General features: G+C 32.4%; 1 protein-coding gene across 2 annotated transcripts in view; it reads right to left on the bottom strand.

Moving 5' to 3' along the window:
• The window catches only part of CTNNA3 (catenin alpha 3), a 1,378,877-nt gene that overhangs the window by 449,633 nt on the left and 906,612 nt on the right, over positions 1 to 22,632 (bottom strand). For both annotated transcript variants that reach the window (XM_006915590.2, XM_006915591.2), the window contains exon 11: positions 16,676 to 16,832. In XM_006915590.2, coding sequence (XP_006915652.1) covers positions 16,676 to 16,832 — 157 coding nt within the window. The remainder of the gene's footprint in view (positions 1 to 16,675; positions 16,833 to 22,632) is intronic.

Here is a 22,632-nt window from a genome sequence, read left to right as displayed (position 1 = left end):
TGCCCCTTTGCATGAGGAAGCCTGTATGAAGACAGGCCTCATCGGTATGTGTCTCTGAATAATTACCACATGCACACACCCCGTGCTGGCTTACAACAAACAATGAACACATGATATAGTAAGAAATAAATCTTTTCATTAAAGCTGCTGTCATGGTTCATTATTTGCTACCAATACATGACTTAGCTTGCCCTGCCTGATACAATTCCCCAAATATTATAATGCTGATATTTTGAAATTTCTCCAAGGCCTCAAGCAAAGGGCTATATAGGTAACAGAAAAAGGATATGATTAAAGAGCTATTGCAGGACCTTGGATATCTAGATACTTCAACCATAGTCATTCCACTTTTAGCTATTTTATATAGATCCTTCTGCTGCTTTCCATCCTTCCCCCAACACACACTCACACACACACTGTATACCACTATTGCCAAGAATAATCCTTTAATTTCTATTTTAGACAGAATACTAAATTGCACACCACAGTTTTGCCTTATAATAGCTTCATCCTTTTTTCCATACATATTTGATAAGGACCTACTGCATACAAAATTGGATTACAGGGCTTTGTGGGGGAAATAAGTAAAAGGTTGCAATTCCTCTTCTCCAGGACTGTAGGTTCTACTGTAAAAGTTTATGAAATTTTGTTAAAATTTTCTTTAAATAGGGTAGAAGAAGCCAGTTAACTTCTCTTTAACATATTTATTTATTCTCAGGAGAACACATGGGATTAAGTTTAATAACCGTTTAATTATTAAAATTAATCTGCTCGGAAAGAAAGCTACGTAATTTCCCCATGGGAAATAAACACCATCTTTGCTCTCCTACTTAGTCTTCTTTATTTAGGAACACTTTTTGCTTGCTCTCTTCATAAATAGACATCCTTAATTGGATTTTAAGGCAAAACTTGTCACTTTGTATCCCCAAAGAGACAAAAAGAGTTACAACAGGATTTCGAATGGCAGTCTAATTTTGTTACAAGTAGAGTAATTAAAAGGGTTAGAAAAAGTTCTCTCCTTTATAAGACTGATGCCTATGTGAACCACAAAGGCCTACAGATAACCCTGTCTTCCGTCCCTAGCTACTGTAACATGAGCAGTTTTGAAACTGACAGACAACCGAAAATTCCCTCCTTTAGGCAAAGGGCTGAAAACAGTATGAATGTTATCTAAATAATGTATGGTATAAGAAATATAAAAAATAAAAGGCATATGAAACATTTCGATTAAAAAATCCAAGTATGGTATCATCACAAAGAAAGAGATTCTTAATTTTGCTACTTCTATATAAGAAATGAACACAAATAATTGCAAGATAGTATGTAATAAGTACCGTGAGGAGCCACAATGTTGTTCTCTTTATTCTGAGTGCTCTTTTTCTTCTTCCTCATTTTAGTCTTTTGAGAGGCTTCCAGCCATCAAGGCCCACTTCAAATTCTACTTTTTCTTTCTTTCTTTCTTTCTTTTTTTTTTTTTTTTGGAAATGTTCCCTAATCAATCCACCAGGAGTCATTCCTACCCTCTCTCTCTGGTCATATTGGCCTCACTACAACATAGTTAGCCTTTAATGGTTCACCGGTTGTTTTACATGTATTAGTCTCCTCTCCCCAAACACAAATTGATCTGTTAATTAGCACTGGCTATGAAACTGCGAACCCTTTTTTTCTACCTTTTTCAATGTTTCCCACAAGGAAATCATGACTGTACTAAATATCTTATAAACCCCTGTACATTATCCATTTCTGCATAATTCCTTTCATCTCTTAATCTAGTAACCCAACTGAAGAATTTACCCTTAATGTAGGAAGCTTGGTTCATAGTGAATTCACCATCTCTTTTGTTGTACATAATTATAAGTTGGTTAAATTTCTATTCTGGAAGTTTGTTGAAATTCAACAATTGATGATAATAATCACCAATGTTTTTCTCATTTTTGAAAACTGGAAACACATTTCCCTTCTTCAGTTTTCTAGCACTATTGCTATTCCCTATGGTTCTGTGAAAATTACTAAAGTAGTCCTACATCAACATCTGCCAGTTTCCTCAGAATTCTGGGATGTGATATGTCTAGCCTAGAGGCTTCATGCAATTTAAAGCAGTCAGGTACTTTTATTATACCACCAATTGAGCTTTGATCCTCTTAACTATGTTTGTTATATCCCTTCTAGTTTAAAGATCATTTTCACTGATAGAAAAGGCAGAAGCGAAACAGGAGTTGAATGGTTGTGTGATTTTTTTTTTTCCACTCTCATCTGAATTCTTACCATCTGGGCTAAGCAGTTGGGCTTATCCATTCCTTGTTCTTTGACATGGAAAGGGGGTTTTATGACTTGTATGAAAAAGGAATTGAAAACTACTGTGAACATACCAAATTGTACTAAAAAGTACACACTGTCTTTAGGGAAGTATCATGAGAATATTACTAATTGCTAGATCAAATTTTAAAAGCTAAAGAGACAGAAATGAGGCAAAAAGACAAATTAGTCATCTGGAACAATTAAAAGATCAATGGCAACATAATTATAAAACAGGAAGCTAATATTTTAACCAAAGCATATTTCCTCCTTCAATTAATAATAATTCAGTGTGTTGCTCTATATAAAATATCTTTATAATTTCAGTTTCATTTCTTCTGCAAAACTACAGTGAAAGACAGACCAAAAAGATGAATGGTTTGCAACAAAGGCAATGAAATGGCAAGAGTCTTTAATAGTCTTTAACTTTAGATTAAAAGACACATGCAGATTGAAAGTAACAGGATATAAAAAGATATATCATGAAAATGGAAAAAAAAAAAAAACCTGGGGGAGCAATACTAATACCAGCCAAAATAGACTTTAAAACAAAGGCTATAACAAGAGACAAAAAAGGATCCAGTAATCTCACTTCTGGATATTTATTCGAAGAAAACTAAAACACTACTTTAAAAGGAGATGCACATCCATATGTCCATTGTAGCATTATTTACAATAGCCAAGGTATGGATGCAACTTGGGTGTCCATCAATGGAAAAATAAATAAAGAAGAGGTGGTACATATATACAATGGAATATTAGTCATAAAAAACCATAAATGAATGAATAAATAAAATCTTACCATCTGCAACAGTGGATAGACATAGTGGGTATTGTGCTGAGTGGAGTAAGTCAGACAAAGACAAAGAAAAATAATTGAGAAGTACAAATTTCTAGTTCCGGAATAGTCATGTGGATGTAATATATAGCATAAGGAATATAGTGAATAATATTGCAATAACTATGTACGGTTTCAGATGGGTTAATCACTTTGTAAGTTGTATAAATGTCCAATTACTATTTTGTACACCTGAAACTAATATAATATCGTTTCAACTGTAATTGAAAAATAAAAAAATATTATTAAAAAATCTATGCCTATACATATAGCTTTTTGTTTTGAGGGTCAGTTCCCAAATTTATGTGATTCAATGGTATTTTATATTCTTCCTGTAAAAAAGTGTCACTAAGATTTGTGATATTTTATAACCTGTGGTCACTAAGTAAAAAAAGTAGATTTGTGATATTTTATAACCTCTGTTTAGCTACCTAACACATTATTCTTAGCCCTGTTTGTTAAATAATATTTCTGACAACAAAATCTTCTCAGTTTTAATTAATTTTACTTAAAAAGCACAAGAGAAAAATAAGTAACCTGCACAAAATATTCCTTTATATTTTTAGAGGGGAAAATGACAAACTTTCCATGGAATCACAATAAATATGTACTTCCTTATAACTTCTTACATATATCACTAGCTGATAAACAACTTTTATTTACTACTTAAAACTATGATAATAGTTTTAAGTAGTAAAAAACTATGATAATTAAAAGCACCCAGCTAGGTAACATTAAAAATGTGGCAAAAGTACAGGATTTTTATTTTCTTCACTGATATTTTTCCAAAGGCACATTAAGGCTTTCTCCTCTACTGTTACTACAATCATTTAGGTTTTTGTCATAAAATGTTTGAAAGACATATAAATCCCACATTTCATACCACTTATTAGTAACTAATTAAGCAAAAAAAAAAAATTAAGTTCAGTGACTACGATCAAAATAAAAAACATAAATTTTGCATTAGGAAATAAAGATTTTGGCATATAAAACTTTAGCATTACAGAAAATAAATTTTATCTTTTACCTTGGTGGAAGGTGTAGAGTGATCATTCTGTACAATTATACAGTTAGGCAAAGCTTGATTTGGAAATACTTTATCAGCAAGAAAATCACCTTGCACAGTTATGCTTAATTTTTGAAGTTGCCTAGAATAGTTATGCTACATATACACTCTGGCTTCATCCTAAATCCTGTGAAGGCTCTAAAATGTAAATGGAGTAAATTCTACCCTTTATCACTTAGAGGTTACTCCTATGGAAATCAAACAAGACTTTATTAAATACAACAGATTTAATTGAACAAATGTTTATTAGGTATCTGCAGTATACCATATACTATAAGGCACTGCAATAAAGTAAAAATCTTAAAATCTACACACATTCACAGTTCTGGGGTGCTTCTCTTTCTCTGACTTCCTTTTTTACAAATCTGATGTTTTGAGTGGTTTTTTTTTTTTCACATTTAAATTATTATCTAGAATCTCAGTAACTTCTGGTGAGAGGGAAGAGTCTAATTTTACCACCCAAATCATATTTAGTCTGACTCAAATAGACATTTATTTTGCTTTATTATGATTATACAAAATTATCCAGTTGTGTCTGCATGGACAACCAAGGAGTTATAGAGAAAGGGACTTGAGCTTTTGTTAATTATTTGACTCAAAAGCTGAATAATTTAAAAAATCTAAAGTTAAGCTTAAGAGGAAGGTATATCTATCACTCTAATGCAATAAAATTCCAAATGAAAAAACTCAATTATTGTCTAAACATAGACTCCATATTCTGACATCTAAAAAATAGGTAGACACTAATTTGAGAAGGAAAATAAGTTTTAATAGGGAAAAGTAGGTTGACCTGACTAGAGGGTACTTAAAAGTAAAATCATTATTATTTATTGTCTTAGAGAATTTAAGCAATCCAGAAATTCTCTATGATAGCTTTCTGTATATTAAAAGTGATTATACTAACCAAATTCATTAAAGGTAAAGCAACAAATTAGTAAATATCTATGAAACTTTTACAATTCTTAGAATAAATGGTTACACACATACTAATAATAGTATTTCTTAAAAAAAAATTAAAAGCTTGTACCAAGGTAACATGTACACACACAGGCACACACACACACACACACTATGGAACAGCTATTACTACCATATAAATATTGATGCATAAAAATTATAAATTCATTTATTTAAATAGTGGCAGTAAAAATATATATCATGTTTTTTAAAAAGTATTTTAATTAATACAGTCACTACATATTTTTTGCTAATTATGATAGATAGAAGCTAATAAAACCATAATTGAGGTATAATTTTAGAATAAGTTTCCAAAATTTAAATATTTCTATAATATATTAAATTATTTAGATTGCAATCATGGCACCCACTAGTGCTTTCATCCCCCAAAGAAAAGTCTTAGTAGGTTCCTCCCTCTCTGGCAGCTGCTTTAAATTTAGTAAGTGGGTATCCCTTAGTTATGATCCAGGTGTTGGATCTTTAGGACAAGCGAGTCTGTGTGTGAGCCATTTAAGAATGGATTCTCCATTTCCTACAGTTCTATGGTTCTCTTGGACTTAATCCCTGTTGGTTTTCAAAACCAGACATTTCGGGGGGTCTTGTCTTTCCGGTGCTGGATACAAGAGTTGGAGTACCCAATGCTGGGCATAATTTTTTTCCTCCTTGAGAAAGAGTTCTGTATTTTTTTGATCACTCCTGGGTGTGGGTCACCCTCCCTGAGATGGGATCCCAGGCAAGCCTATATCTCTGCCTCTCCTATCCATCTCCATGTGTCTCTTTTATCTTTGTTGTAGAGGTACTATTCATCTAGCTCTCAGGTCTTTTGCGAGTAAGATTCTATATATAGTTCTAAATGTGTTCTATCCATGGGAAGAATTAAGTTCAGGGTCTTGCTCCACTGCCATGTTGAACCTGACGTGCCTCAAATGATCATTTAACAGATATCACACTTGTATTATGAAAACCTGAAATTTCAAAGCAACCGATTCTCTACAAATAAATTTGTAATTTAAAGAGAAAACAAGCACTCATAAAATTATCTATAAATGGATGTAAATTGTTCACTTATTTTTAAATCCTTGCTAATTATATATTTTAAAACTATTATGGAGAACCAGATTGAACTTTGATTATTGTATCTTTTATTATTATAGAGATGAAATTAGAGTGACCAGTGACCATGGATTATGCATTGGATCTTCTTTGAATTAAATCCTTTAAGTCCTTACAATGAACTCCTAAATGCCAATATAAAGGAGTGTTTGCAAATTCAAGTAAAAATAAAACCTGATGTGGTTTCAAAGATGAGCTATCACACAATTCTTTTGCTGGTAGAAAGATAGCCTTGGTGTCTTTCCTAACATAAACTATTTTACCACATTGTAATTGGCATCTGAGGGCTTATTTCGTCATTAAACCATAGATAGCTTGTGAATAAGTCCAATGCCTCTTCTTCACCATTGTATCTCCAGGATAAATACAAATTATTGGCAGACAGAATAAATAGTAAACTATTAATACGAAAGTGTTCATTGTGCACTTGCTTTAAGAACACTAATTTCTTCTTTATTTACTATCAAGATTGCTATAAAGATGGTAGCACAGAATGTCATTTAAATCTTGTGGCCATGCTCCTGTGGAAAACTTTTCAGCTTTAGGTTTGAGTTTTCATATATCCAATGTAGAAGATTCTACTGCCTGAGGCAGGCTCTGATTATTTTGATGCCTTAGATCTCCTAATCCAATAGAAGCAAAATGTCTGTCACGCAGATTTGCTCATCAGGAGGCAAGGGCTTTCATCAAAATCCTTAGTAAAGAGAAAATTGTAAAACCTAGGAAAGGTTACACAAGGGACTTCAATTATACATGTAATAACAAGTATGACAAAAGCTTCATGGTAAAATTAAACTGTTTTATTCTATACACTAGTCTTCTATAGATGCTTGAATTATTTCACAATAAAATATATGTATTTTAAAACTAGCCATTCTTTCTCCACCCTCACCTACAAAACAAGAGTAAAAAGTGGCATAAAGGTTCACAAAATATTATTTCATCAGATTTTGATCCCAGGTGATAAAGGTTTAGGTATTTTTCACCTTCATAAAGCATTTTCTTAAACTGTATTACTAAGATTCACAATTAAGTTAAAGAATACTGGATAATCACCATTATTTGGTAAGTTTTAGGTGCTGATAGAGTTATCCCGAGATCACTCTGTTACCCCAGGCACACAACCAACCACACTGTTGGTTGTACCTTGAGATTTACTTCTCCTATTCACTATAACTCTTTAATTATAAAAGTTTAAGAGAAGCAGAAATTATAACATAATACAATATAGAAAATAATCTACTTAAGCAATCATGAATGCTATTTTTCATCAAATTTTGTTCTAATATTATTTTTAAAGAATAAAGCATTACAAATAAAATTTAAGTACCATACGTACTCTTTCTCAGTCCCATCCAACTTCCTCCCTCTTCAGAGCTAATCGCTCTTATATATTTGTTACATATGACATTTATGGCATCCTACTGTTCATACTGCTCTAAAACTTGCTAAGATACTCAACATTACTTTTAAAAATCTGTCCTATTAACATGTGAAACGAATTTAATTGTTTTAACTATTATATTTGTTATTTATTCATTCTCATTGATGGATGCTTATATTATTTCCATATTTCACTATTTAAAAAAATCATAACAAATATACTTGTACAGCCCTCTTTATCAATATGTGCTCGTTTCTTCATTATATATAGAAAGATATTTGTGGCAAAATAATCCAGATACCATACATTGCTATTTTGTTTTTCAAAGAGATTATAAAAATTTACATTCTCCAAAACAGCATATAAAATTTACCATTTTACTACATTTTATCTAATATTGGGCATTATCATAATTATTTAATATCTTGATATCTGGTACCTATATACCAGATTTTTAAAGATAATTCTTAAGTTATTTTGATGAACTATAATGTAATAACTATTGGGATAGGTTTAATGAAGGTAGCTTCTTTAAAGGAATTTATCTTTCTCATACCTAATTTAAATTTTAATAATGTCCTGCCAATGATATTAATAATAATGGTTATCTTTTACTGGGCCACTTCAAATGTCCTAGATACTGTTCAAAGCATTTTAAATACATCATTTCGTTTAATTCTTTCTATCATGTAATAATGGCTCTGAGAGTGCAGGGAATTTTGTCTGTTCTAGTTTTGTCTGTTCTACTGACTGTTCTAGCATCAGGATTTAAAACGGATTGTCACCTACTAGGTGCTCAGTAAATTATTTGTTAAATAAATGAGTAAATGTATCTTAGTTCTTTCAGGCTTCTATAACAAGATAACACAGGCTGAGTAGCATAAAACAACTGAAATTTATTGTTCACTGTTTTGGAGGCTGGGAAGTCCAAGATCAAGGCACCAGCACTGTTGCATTAATGATAGCCTTCTTCCTGTGTTTTTACTGTGCCTTCTTACTGTGTCCTTATATAGTAGAAGGCACTGGGGACCTCTGAAGGGTCTCTTTTATAAGAACACTAATACCATTTATGAGGACTCCCCCTTCATGATCTAAGCACCTTTCCAAAGGCCCCACTTTCTAATACTTTCACATTAGACATTAGGATTTCAAAATACGAATGGAGGTGGGGCACAAACACTTAGTCTATAGCAAAATGATATAATTATTAACATTTTAGAGAAGGGCATTTAGTGAGTCAATGTTTAATTTATTTCCCAAAGATGACAGAACTGGTAGGAAATAGCAGAATTTTGAATCTTTAGCATTCTTACCCTCTAAACAGACTCTTCTCTTTATGTGTTTCCCATAGATTCTAGAGATAGAATTCATTGTCTTGATGTGTTATCTATGAGTTCCTTATAAAATTTTAATAAGAATGATATGTGCTTTTGTGAGAATGTAATTCTTAGCTGCATTTTCCAAATATACATAAATTGTTCACAGCACAATCTCTGGAGCCACTTTGTAAGCAGAGATTTCTACTGTTTGTTAAAATTTCCCAGGATGTTATCAAAATCCCTAAGTCTATGCCAACATAAACTTGCAAGCTCAGATACATGACTTCATACTTTCAGATCTTGCATCTGTACCCACACGCGGAACAAGTGGCATAATTCTTTCTAGGTCCAGAGGAGGATCTTTGGAGAGCAGTGGGTAGGGACCTGCTTGTCCTGCCTAAAAACCTTCCTCTCTAGCTAAAGTCTTTGGATTTTCAGAATTCTCAGAAGCATGCATTGGACTCATTAGTAGATGGGAGACTATTGTATGGCAAGGAGAAACTTTCTAGTCTCTCATCTAATCGATAAAATGTCCCACAGGTTTCACCATATTAAGGATTTTTATTCATTATTAATTAGATTACACTGACTAAATGCATATGCTTAAAGGTGAGACACTGACCAGCAATAATTAAATACAAATGAAATTATGAGACTCTCTTCAATTCTTTGTTTTTGTCAGAAGTTCCTCTCAAGACTATGGCAAATAATATGGTTATTAATACTGTGCATACATTCACTGAGACAATTTAAAACATTTTTTATTAAAGGTCTGTTCTATGATTCACAGCCTTTGTAAGTATATAACTAGTGCATCTACAAAATTTAGAAAATATTTATTATCTTTTTATACAAGACTAAACTATAAGCCCTTAGTGCTATTTATTTTATCAGTAAGATTATTGACGATTACCCAAGCTTTATCTTAAAGTTCTAGTAAAAATTCTCAAATCTGATTTTGACAAAGCCAAAAAAGTCTCTAATTATGGCTCTTCTCAAGACCTAATTCATAATGTTCAAACAATAGTCCTGCAGTGTACCTATTGTTCATGCAAATGAAAGCATCTTGAGTGAACTTGCCTGTTAGTACATGAAATGTTGAGTGATAAATTCCAGTTCACATGCCCAAACTACTCTTCAGTCATGTAAGTACAGGCAGTAATTCAAAACATAATTACCCAGAGAGCAACAATGGATTGCTTTAGGGGAGCATATTCAATCATTTTTGAATGCATACTTTCTCCCTGTCTTTCCATGACTTATGTAAAGCTGTGTGTATAATTTCTCTGCAATCTCCACGATGATCACTGAGCCATATACCACCACATTAAAATGTAAATGTAATTACAGAGGACCCAGAAAAAAAACCCTTATAACCATAACAGTGCTCTCTCTTGACTTTAGCCAATGGCACACAAGATCCTGGCTGCAAGTCATCACTGGAATACCCTGATGAACAGCTGCTTTTCTTGGTAAATGGATACCTGGATTATTCAAACTAAACTGAGTTTCAGTTATCAAACTGGCTCTCACTTCATTTTTCTATTGTTATATCTTGGGTGTACCAGTTTTACATTTTGATATTTTTGTGGTAGGGTAAAGATAGTGAGGGAACACCTGCTTTATATTGGGTTTATTTTATTTTCACTTCCAAGAGCAATTGAATCATTATTTAGCACTACACTACCTACTTCTATAAAAATGTTTTTCAGGATCTGGAGTTAATGTTCTGAAAATCGACGTAGTCTATGACACTGTTATGTAAAATTTTAGGTGATTTACATTTTTCTACAAATGTTCCAAGCTGTATATAATGGTGCCTGTCAACTTTTTGAGCTCAGTACCAATGTAGATTTAGGTTTCTGTTCCTGTAATACTGGACAACTTGCTGTCCTTCAAACACCAAATGTACTTTCACATGCTTTTATCTTTCTGGGATGCCATTCCAATTTCTTCAAGGTTCAATTTACCAATTCAATTGAACTACTATCTCTTTAAAAATGCTTCCCTTGTTACAGTGACCCTCCAGTGGTATTTAAGGAACAGCATTTTGTTTATGTGAGTACTATAATTCTGTACATTCTGTAGCTGTGAGTTCTTTGAGAGCAAACATTGTGCTTTTTTCTTCTTTACATCATCTTCCATTTCCAAGCATATTGCTTGCATGTAGTTGATATTCAATACACTTATAAAAATTCACTTTTGCAGAATATGATCTCAAATCTCAATTTTAAGAATGTATTTATATTGAAACACTTTATGTCTTGGTGCCTATAAGCAATTAAAATGTTAAGTAGGTATGTTGAAAAGGTATGTAAGTGATGTATGATGACAGATAATCAGTTATAATTATATCATATAATTCTACCTATACATAAGTATATACTATACTGGTCATCTTTTTTCCCAACAGCTATTCCATAAACATTTTACTGGGATTGAACAGTGTGTAGTTTGTGTGTAATTAATTTAAAATTTTGACATTGTTAATATTATTATGTATTTATTCAGTATTATTATAACAAATTAAAATTTTATTTTCATTTTTATTTTCTAGTTTCCTTTCTTTTTTTTGTCAAATGATTCAGGTATAACTGTTTAGAAGCCAAAGATTATGTTCATCACAATGTCATGAACACAGAGGCCTGTGTTAGTGCATTTTTGATGGCAGAGTTATCTTTGTGTCACTAAATCAAGGTCACAGAATATTGAAATAATTAATGATTGAAATTATTTGTCGTGATATAAAGATGTAAAAAATATTTATTATATGGGTAAGTACATTTAATACAAGCATAATACATAACCTCTCCCCCCATATTAGTCTTGCAAATATTAAATAAAAAGGCTCCTAGTAAGTAGGTTCAGTTAGAAAGAAAGATTATATGGCAATTCAAGTAAGATATAATAGTTTGAACTGGAGTGAGAGCAGTGGAGATAGAGGAAAGTGGACGTGATGAAGAGAAATTTAGGATATGGAATAAAGGAGATCTGAAAACATCTTTCAATAATTTTATTCACTGAGAATAAATATGATGTCATCTTTAAAATAAAAATACCTTTTACAGTAAGGGAAAAGCAGTTCTAATTCTAATCAATAAATGGTCGGTCAATCTCTCTTTTAGAAAATTTCAAACCATGTCAGTGGCTTTCTCCATTCCTCATGTGATCCCCTTTCCCCAGTAATTCCTATTATCAATGCTCTCTTGCAACTTGTTTCTTCCACTAACTTTTATTCATTATTCAATCTCTAATAACATTTGTAGACTTTCACACTTAAATTTATGCAATGAATATTTAATAAATGAAGGAACAAATAAATGAAAGACAGGTTATATCTTCACCAACCCTCACATTTAATCAGTTCTTAGTAATTGTCCAATAGATCCTTAAATCAATGGTCCAAGTCATTCCCTCTTCTATTTAAATTTACTTCTAAATTCAGTTCCTTGAGATTATTGCTCACGGTGAGTCAGATAATGCAATGGTTCAAAAAGCTGATGCATGTGTTATTATGTTTTCTAGATTTGCATCTTAAACAGAGATCTTAAATGCTTTTATAGTCCTACATGAATAACTAATACTGGGGATTTCAGGCACCATGGAAGGCTGAAAAGACAGAGCTCAAATTTCATCATATCTTCTTTCTATAAAATAACAGACCCTGATTTGATCAAAGAAACTTCAGACCAATGACTTTCCGAAAAGTGTTTTGTTATATGTATTTTTAGAGAGTGATAAAAAGCATAGTGAATGATGTTGGAATAAGCCCTGTAGTCAGTGATGGGACAAAAAGTTTGGATACCTACTTTTAGAAAATTTTTTCTAATTCGTTGTGACATAACACTGACATGAATAACATTGCACCCACAAAAAAGCCTTTTTTGGACAAATAAATGGCAGAGGACTTAAGCAAACATCTTTTTTGTTTGAGGAAGTAAGTTTTAGTTCACCATTTCATTTTATTTTTACACATAAAATTTAAAAATATATAATTTGGCTATAGTTGGCTATAGTCCTTATGATTTTCAAAAAGTAACTAATTGCACACGTTTAAAGTTTTCTATATATAGCAGGAAACAAAATAACCCCAAAATAGCTTGTGAAAATTGTATTTTAATTTATGTATTATGAGAAATTTAGTAATTATATTATCATACAATTTTAAAATAAACAATGAAATTTCTATATTTGAAATTGCAATAGATAAGTGAAAGATATTTGGTGTTAAAGATACCTTTATTTCAAGTTACTAAACAATATTAGATAATCTAACCTCTCTAAAATATGTTTATAAGGCAAACATTTTATTAATGTGATTTCTATCTTTGCTAATGACAATAAAATAATAGTTTAAAGTCTAAAAATACTTTTTCACTAATTTTAGGCTTTAATTTTTGTTCGTATTTTAATGTGGAGAACTGATGTTCTTAGAATCCACAAATTTTCTCAACTGACTCAGGAAAAAGTGGGAATCTTTTTGTGACCCCTCTTTTTTATCTTATTTAAAAAAAAAAAGAATTGAGTATTGCTATTGACTACTGGGAAAATAAAAGGCCAAGAAATAGATGAAATGTTTATAAAAAATTTAAAAACATAATATTCTCTAGGTAATTCATAATTCAGATACTCTGTGAACTAACTTGTCAGTTGTTCCACTTGGCAACAGTATGACCAGAAGTCTGAGAATATAAACAACATAGTCTACAAGATCATTATAAAGTAATAGCAGAGAAGTCATTTACTGCTGATTACATATGCAACTTATTCTAAAAAAATCTACCCCGCCCAAAAACCACCAGATTGTCACAGCCCCATAACAGCAATTTGAACCATGATTAGCCATCTGAAAAAAAGGTAAACCCACCCATGGTTGACCAGTGATCTTGAACTTCGGACTTTTAGCCTGGCACTAAAAAGATGTATGGGGCAAGCTAGATTCTTTCTTATGACTAGGAAGATCCTAAGAGAAGATGCCATTATCTATGGGAACAGATGTTGTGAATGTATGATGTAACAAAAAAAGTATCACTGGAGCTCATGCTAAACAAATACAAGGTAAGTTTTTGAAGGCATAGAAACCTGGGAAAGTAGTGGATGCCACTCAGTGTTTGGAGCAAACATGTTTTGTTCTCCACTCAACAGCCATTTCCTCTTCTTTTCCTTCTGATAAATACTTTGATTTTGTTTGTACAGTAATTAGTCAGAAACATTGAATTATGACTGGTCTAAACCTAGTGGTCTGCTAGAATCTATACTGGCTTACAAGAACTGTTTTATGCCTTTTTTCCCAGTTCGAGTTCAATGGCATCACATTGGTAGCTTGAAACCTGTCAATGTGGGAGTATTTATGCTACAGAAAGCAGCAAGTGTTACAAATTAGGATTACCATTCGCTCTAGTCCCTAGTCCATTTTTAACCATTTATCAACACTTTAAGTCCATTGAGGAAATCATATTTCCTTTTGCCACTGATTGATCTAGGAGTAGGTATAGGACCAAGTTCTGACCTATGACAAGTGTTAGAAAGTCTTATGGAAGACTTCTGGGAAAGATTTCTTCCTTTTAAGCTCAAGCTAATAAGCCACCTTGCCTTCCTGCTTTAGGTGGTATTGTGTAATGTTTTGAGATGTAATGCTTTGAGATGCAACCATGAGGGAAGGTCAATAGAATCCAGAGATGTTTACGTAGGTCATTAATAACCTTAAATGACTAGAGAGCATCCAAAGGGCCAGAAAGTAGAAACAGTCCACCCTAGTATAGAAAATAATGAGCTCATTGTCTGTAGACAATTTAAAAACAATTATGAAACACATTAAATATTAATCCACTTTTGATTACTACCCTGTACTGACAATTCTAAACAATGCTAGTGATAAGATATTCCTCCTCACATACCTAGACTTCTCCTATCCATGTTCTCTGGTATGCTGTGACTAGTAAGTCCAGAACCAACTATCTTAAACATCTAGTTACATGAGATAATTAAAGGTTTCTATTCTTTAAGAAACTTTCATATGAATTTTCTGTTATGTGCAAGCAAAATATTCTGAAGTACTAAAGTTGTTAACAGAAAGTAGCAGACTCAGAAAGTTTCTAGGTCAGGTTAATCTAGTACTCAAAGGAAAAACCATAGTTCCTGCTCTGAAGACCCATGGAGTTCCTTAGATATCAGGCCTGCTCAGATCAAAGTATTCAAGACTGGACATTTATGGTTTCTGTTCTTATGTGTCCAGGAGAGTCTCCTTATTATGTCATCAGTAAACCTATAATAAAGTGCTTTTACATCAAGCATTATGAGAAGACTTCTTTGCATCATAACCAAAAGAACTAACTATAAAAACAGAACCTAGCATTGAACGACTAAATTATAAGTGATTACCCCAATATAAGAAATTGATTAGATTCACATTGCAAAATCTATACTAAGATGACAGTGAATAGACAAAAATATGCATGTTTATAATAGTTAAAATTACAATTTAGCTAAACACTAACAAAAGGAAAACAGGTGAATCATTTTTTTGAAGATTATACAATGATGTGAGAAAATTCAGCCAAACATTTTGTGTAAAAAGGCAATTTATATATGTTATATATACACATATAAATTATTTGTCCTTTTACACATGTTTGGCGAAATTTATATTTAGGCATGTATATAAAATTTATGTATTATATATCATGACTCGATTACTTAAAAATATAAATTTATAGATAAATGTTGGATGAAATAAATTAGATACTCTACAGAAATAAAACAATTTTAAAATAACTAGCACACTTTTTTTCATTAATAATGCATGAAAATATACTAAGGAACTATTGTTTAGGATGAGAATGTACACATATATGAAACCAATGAATTCAAGTTAGAAAAAGTACATCAGGAAACTTTCAAAAGATAAAATTATATTAAAAATTCATGAGAATTTGCACTTTATAACAAAGGATATTATTACATTCCAAGAAAAAGCTCTCTCAAAAAAAGAGAAAAATATATAATTTAAGGAGAAGCTTAATTTTTATGAGAAAAAAAAAAGATGAAAAAGTATTTAGTTCTGTGCTGTTACAACAGTATAATCAAAACCTGAGTTATATATCTGAAGATATGACTTTATGAGAGTAATTTCCCAATCCCATGGGATGCCATTCTAATCTGTGATGAGAGAGAATCATCTAGGCTTCACATGGGATCTCGAGCTTCTCTATTACTGATATAGTTAGATGTTTAGATATTTTTATTTGATTTTTTAGATCACTGCTATTCAAATACATATACTGGTAGTTGAAGTACACATTGTATCTCAAATCAACAGAGTTTTCCTGTTAGTACATATATTTTCTTCTGAGTAAAGAAAAATTTGGTTGGAAGAGAAGTGCAGGAAAATGAAAAGATATAAGTATATTAAGGAAGGAAAAAAATGGTGATTTATTTGAAAAGCCAGGAAATGCCTAAGATTTTCAGCTACTATTTTCAATTGTGCTTTGCCCAGGAATAGGAGTTTCTTTTAGAGAGACAATGTAAATTATTAAGATGTAACGCTTATAAATCATGAGGCTTATTATCCTAGAATAGATCATACAAAAAAGTACTTTGCAATAAATGTCTTGTTATTTTTATAAAATTAATAATAGTCAGTATTATTGTGTTTCAGAAAATTTACTAGAGCAAATATATAAACTAAAAGATCAAAAACATACCAGATACAGCAAGGAAGTCATCAATACTTGTAATGTCATCTACAGCTTCTGTGAGGACGTGGATATGATTCTCCCATGTGTGCTTGTACATTTCCATGGTTTTTTTGACCACTTGACTTTTGGGTCGTGCAGCCAAAGCAAGTGCAGCATTAATAATCTGTAAAGATTTAGAATGTTCACATAGTGATTTCTTTGGGAATAGTTACCATTGTCCAGGTGACAGTTACTCTTAAAAAAAAAAACAAAAATTAGACACATTCATCTTCAACAACAGGAAAAATGGTAGAATGTCCTCATGTATAACTCCCTTTTTGCTTTTTGGTAATAATTTCATTTTGTTTTTTTGACAAGATTTTAACTAACTGTAGAACTATTTATTGAGTGCCAATGCACTAAGAACTACAAGATTCAAAGATAATTGGTATCTGCCTTTAAGGAGCTTGTATATTACTCAACGGAATGGGCAACATATAACCATAACTCAGTTCAGAATGCAATATATGCCATAAGTACAGATAATGGTTAATAGGCTTTAGAGAGTAATGGAGAAATGATTGTAGTATTGATAGAAAAGGAGAGGTAGGAAAGTTAGGGTTATAGAGGCAGACATGTGTGATTCTTTTGAAGGAAAGTGTTGTTGAGGGGGTATTAGATTTCCTATCGCAGATGTTGACTTTGAAAGGCTCTTGGCTCCTCCAACATGTTACATAGTGGATAATAAGAGAACTGTAATTAGAGTTCCTAAAAAAAGTAGTTATCATTCATTTGTTCATTTGTTCATGCACTGAAACAAAATTTTAGTATGTAGCAGCAATGGATCAAATTCTGCACTGGATACTGACATCACAGCCTATAAATACAGTAGGGCATCAAAACCCTGCAACTGCAACATACCGCTGATTCTAAGAGGTTAGACTATATCAGGATCACCACCTAGAGGGCTGTGAAAACACAGATGCCTGAGCCACATCCTGGAGTTTCTGATTCAGTTGATGCCCTGGGGCCTGAGAATTTGCCTTTCTAACAAGTTCTTGGTGGGGCTCTCACTCTGAGAATCCCTAAAATATATAATAAATATGATAGCACAAGGGCTATTGTAAAGGGAAGTACAAGATTCCCTATAATACATGGGAGAGATACCCAGCTCTATAAGGAAAAATGCCCAAAAGTACTAAAATCTGAAAAATATGCAGAAATTTGTATAAGGTGATACTCTTTTGGGGAGAGGCAATAACACATGCAATACCATGGAAGTGAGATAAAGCCTAAGCCCACGCCTGGGAAATACTCAGCAGAGAGGAAATAGTTATAGAGTTGGAAGAAAATCAAAGGAGACAATGGGAAGAAGGAGGAGAAAAACACCTTTGGCAAGTACCCACAAAGTGGGAGTGATAGAGATGAGAAAATAAATCATCAAGAAGGAGGTAGAAAACTAAGGTATTAAGATTCAAGATGAGAAAGAAAAATTTTTCAAAAGGTCAAATGTAGGAGAATTAAAAATGGCTTTCGAATTTGGAAAACAGGAGTCACTGGTATAACAGAATGTTGGACACAGGACTCAGAATTCACCAACATATCATGGAAACAATAAAAAGAACCTTTTCCTACTAAGTAGCCTAAAGGCTACATCTTACTTAAATGACTTCCAACAAATTATTAAGGGTAGAGGAGGGGAAAATTTGTGGCTTGAAAATATGTTGATATTCTCTTCTTTATTTCTTTTTTATGAAAGAAAAGCACATTAAATTTTCAGAAAACACATTACTTTTAGAAATAACTACTGTACAGTATTCTTTGACTTCAGTTTTAGAGTTTTATTAACCTATTAACTTACAATGTATGTTTGTGTATATTGCAAGGTTCTGGTCTCTGGTGTTTCATTGTTCCTGCAATTGGACAACTGTGTACACATGTGGTTGTGCTGAAATTATGCCTTCACAGAGAGGCATACTTTTAAAGGAGTATTGGTGCAGAACCCTCAGTGGGAATATGGAGTCACAAATATAAGACAAGCTATATTTGTAAAGAACATTTTCAGTTCTGTTGCTGATCCAATTTATCTGATTCAACACTGCACACTATAAGAAAATTTTATCCTACTCGACTCTCCTGATATTTAGCTTAAATCTAAAAGCAGACAAAATTCAGAAGAGATGATAGCCCTCTTTAAGACAAAAAAAAATCTTCATCCCAATGTCACACTCTTAGCCTTTTTGCTATATATCTAGAGGCAAAAAAATAAATAAATAAATAAGACCATTCTTAAATCCTCTTCAAGCTAACTAAACGTAACTAAAATGTTGCTTTCTTTGGCATTTTTCTTTAGATTATAGTTGAGATATGTACATGTGTGAATCATCCTTGACCCTGTGAATCACCAAATCAGTCATTGCACTTTTGAACTTCAAGACCTTATTATATCTTAACAGGACTATGTTAATAGCCTTCTAAATAGTTTCCTATTTCCAGTCCTTACCAACTCCAAGCCATTCTCCTTACCACAGAACATTTCTTTTTCAAATGAAGAAGTAGTATCCATCCTTGTTGATAACTTTTGATAGAATCTTAGTTGATGAAAAGTAAAATCAAAATTTATTTTCATTAATTCACAGACTAAAAACATCCACAGGCCAGCTCTTACCTACACTTTACTCTGCTATATAACCTCCCTCATTTTTAGCCTATGTTCCACCCATCCTATCTTCAGCTCCATTTCCTGATCATGTCATGTATCTTTATACCTCTATGACTTTGCTTTCACAACTGAATTTGCCTTAATGCCCTTGCTCCAGTCCTTTCCCGGCTCTGGTTCATCCAAGAAAACATTTCTTATCTCTAACAAACCTGTTGAAATGTCACTGCATACTGTGAAAACTGTCCTATTCTCTATAACCAGGAAATTGGATTATCTTCTATGTTTAAAAGTACTTTGTCCTTTTAACTATATAGTAGTTATCACACTGCATGATTGTATATACATATCTGCTCCATATGAACCTCTTCAAAGGAGGATCTTTGTCTTATTCATCTTTGCTTCCTGGTCTACTAAGCATGTTAATAATAGTTACTGCTATATTCATAAGAGTCCATAAACTACACTATTCTACTTATAGTCCACTCTGAGAAGATACCCACAGGGAGCTAAGTTTGGTATCATTTTCTCTCTTTACAACATACATTGTAAGTTAATAGGTTAATAGGTCATAGGCTGGCACTCAACTGAAGGATAGGCAATCTGTGGGTTGGCCAAAGATTGGTTATGAGCATGATGTAAAAGGTGGAGCTGTCCAAATTTCTCCTAAAATTTTGAACTGGAATTTATAGAGAAACAGCAATGGAAACTAAAGCTGAAAATATAAGTAGAGAGAAGCTAGCTAGTAAAATCGGAATGAGAGGGGGCTGGTAGAGTTAAGACCATGTAAGAACAAGAACATAACAAAGTTGAAAGAAAGAAGAGACTGAGTAGATTGAAGTTATGAAGTAAAGGGGGAAAAAAACCCACTATAGAATAAAATAATCCAATGGATTAAAAGAGAAAAATGAAGAAAATATATAAAGGGAGTCAAAAGCACCAACAGAAAGAAAACAGTACTCTGAGAACAAAAGAGAACTGGGAGTTGACTCATTTTGACAGCCTCCTGTTTTGGGTTAAAGTCCATAGAAAAATTAACAAAAGCAATAATAATAAATACTAACACTCAAAGTTCATACTATGAGCTAGACACTGTTCCAAGCACTTTCTATTTATCAACCCATCTAATTTTTTTAATTCATCTAATTTTTACAACTCAGTGAGGTAGGTGTTATCATTATCCCCATTTTTAAAACAAGATCATCCAGCTATTAAGTGAAAGAACTGTCCATCTGACTCAAGTTCATGCTCTGAACTGTCACACTATACTATCTCTTATAATGTCCTATAATTTCTGATTCCATGAGTGAGTCTATAGTCCTTAAAACCAAAGGAGCCTACTGAAGAAATCATTACAATGCCTAGAATGTATATATACGTACATATATACATACATATATATATGTGTGTGTGTATACGCACATACATATATATACACACATATATATATGTGTGTGTATATATATATACATATATATATGTATATATATAGTGTGTGTGTTTGTGTTTGTCTGTTAAAATGCACATAACTAAATATGACCACTTAAACCATTTATAAGTTTAAAATTCAGTGGCATGGAATACATTTACATTGTTACGCAAACATTATCACTATTCATCTTCATTTTCCCCAAACGAAACTCTAAGCTTTAGATCCATTTTGAGTTAATATTTATATGTAGTGTAAGGTACGTCCAACTTCATTCTTTTGTATGTTGATATCCAGTTTTCCTAGTACTATTTGTTGAAAAGACTGTCCTTTATGCATTAAAAGGTCTTGGCACCCTTCTCAAAAATCATTTTACCAAGTATGCAAAGATTTATTTCTAGGCTATTCTATTCTATTCCATTGATTTATAAGTCTATAAGTTTGTTTTTATGCCAGTATCATACTAATTTGATTACTGTCGTTTGTAACAATTTTTGAAATTAGGAAATGTGAGTCTTCCAACTTTATTCTTTTTTAATATTGCTTTAGCTATTTGAGATCTCTTGAGATTCAATATAAATTTTAGAATGTGTTTGTTCTATACTTGCAAAATCATTGTTGGGATTTTGATAGGAATTGCACTGAATCTACAGATTGCTTTGGGTAGTATTGCCATCTTACTAAGTCTTACAATCCATGAACATAGAATGTCTTTCCATTTGTCTTTCCATTTATTTAAGTCTTTAATTTATTTAAGCAATTTTTCAGTGTATAAGTTATTTTCTTCCTGGTTTAATTTTATCCTAAACATTGTATTCTCTGTTATGCTATTGTAAGTAAAACTGTTCTCTTATTTTTCTCTTCAGGTTGCTTAATGTATAAGAACACAACTTATTTTTGGTATGTTGAGTTGGTATTCCATAATTTTGCCAACTTCCTCAAAACTTCACTTATTAGCTTTAACAGTTGTGTAACCCTTATGGTTTTCTAAAATATGTCTTGTCATCAGTAATAATGTCTTGTAAACAGTAATAATTTTATTTCTTCTTTCTTATATGAGTAATAAAAAGGATTTGTGGTTTTTGTTGTTGTTGTTGTTGGATTTTGTCAAGCAGGTAGGAAGCGTAAAGGAGTTGAGCAGGGTTATAGGAGAAGAACAGGGAGCCCCAGGGACCTGCTGAGGCTTCTCGTCAGCACCTTTATTTTTCTATATGGCTTCTGCTATTCCGATGACATTTCCTGCCCGTGCTCACTGATAAAGGCTGTGCTTGATGCTTATTCTCCTTCTGACTGATCTTCATTTCTCTTTCCCCACAGAGGCCTATTCAAACTAGCTCCTGTTAGACTTTGTGCATAGGGTTATCTGGCACTTCTGGAAAAAGTCAGCTTAGTCTCATCAGATCCCATTCTATCTTCTTTAGGCTTCCTACCCTTCCTACTGGTACATGTGGCCAAGGCCTCTGCATGCCTTCGTCTATGTTCCCTCCATTTTTTGATATTAAATTACATAGAGTATTTTTATTACATCTTGTTTTCATTTGTTGTGGGAAACTTTCAAACATCTATTACAATCTTTAAGAATTTCAGACTGCCTCAAGGTTTTCTTTGTTTCCCTCCTGGCATAAAAAGTTCATATTTCAGGGCCTCTCACTTATACAGGGACCATATAAGACCCTAGAAGGCCCAAGAAATGTGTTCACATGGTCATTTGTTCAAGTAAATTTGCCATACTTATTTTGGGATCCAACTAAGGGAAGCTGAGTTGGATATACATTTAGTTTAGTTTATCTGGCTAATTTTGAAAGGTTTACAGTCACTTCCATATATGCCTTTTACTACCTTCATACTAGTGGTGCTGACATGATATTGTGATAGAACTTGTATCTGCTAATTGTG

The sequence above is a fragment of the Pteropus alecto genome, unplaced genomic scaffold, assembly GCF_000325575.1.
Source record: "Pteropus alecto unplaced genomic scaffold, ASM32557v1 scaffold155, whole genome shotgun sequence".
NCBI classification, from domain to species: Eukaryota; Metazoa; Chordata; class Mammalia; order Chiroptera; family Pteropodidae; genus Pteropus; species Pteropus alecto.
Note: the sequence above shows the minus strand (reverse complement) of the source record. Positions and strands in the feature narration are given on the sequence as shown.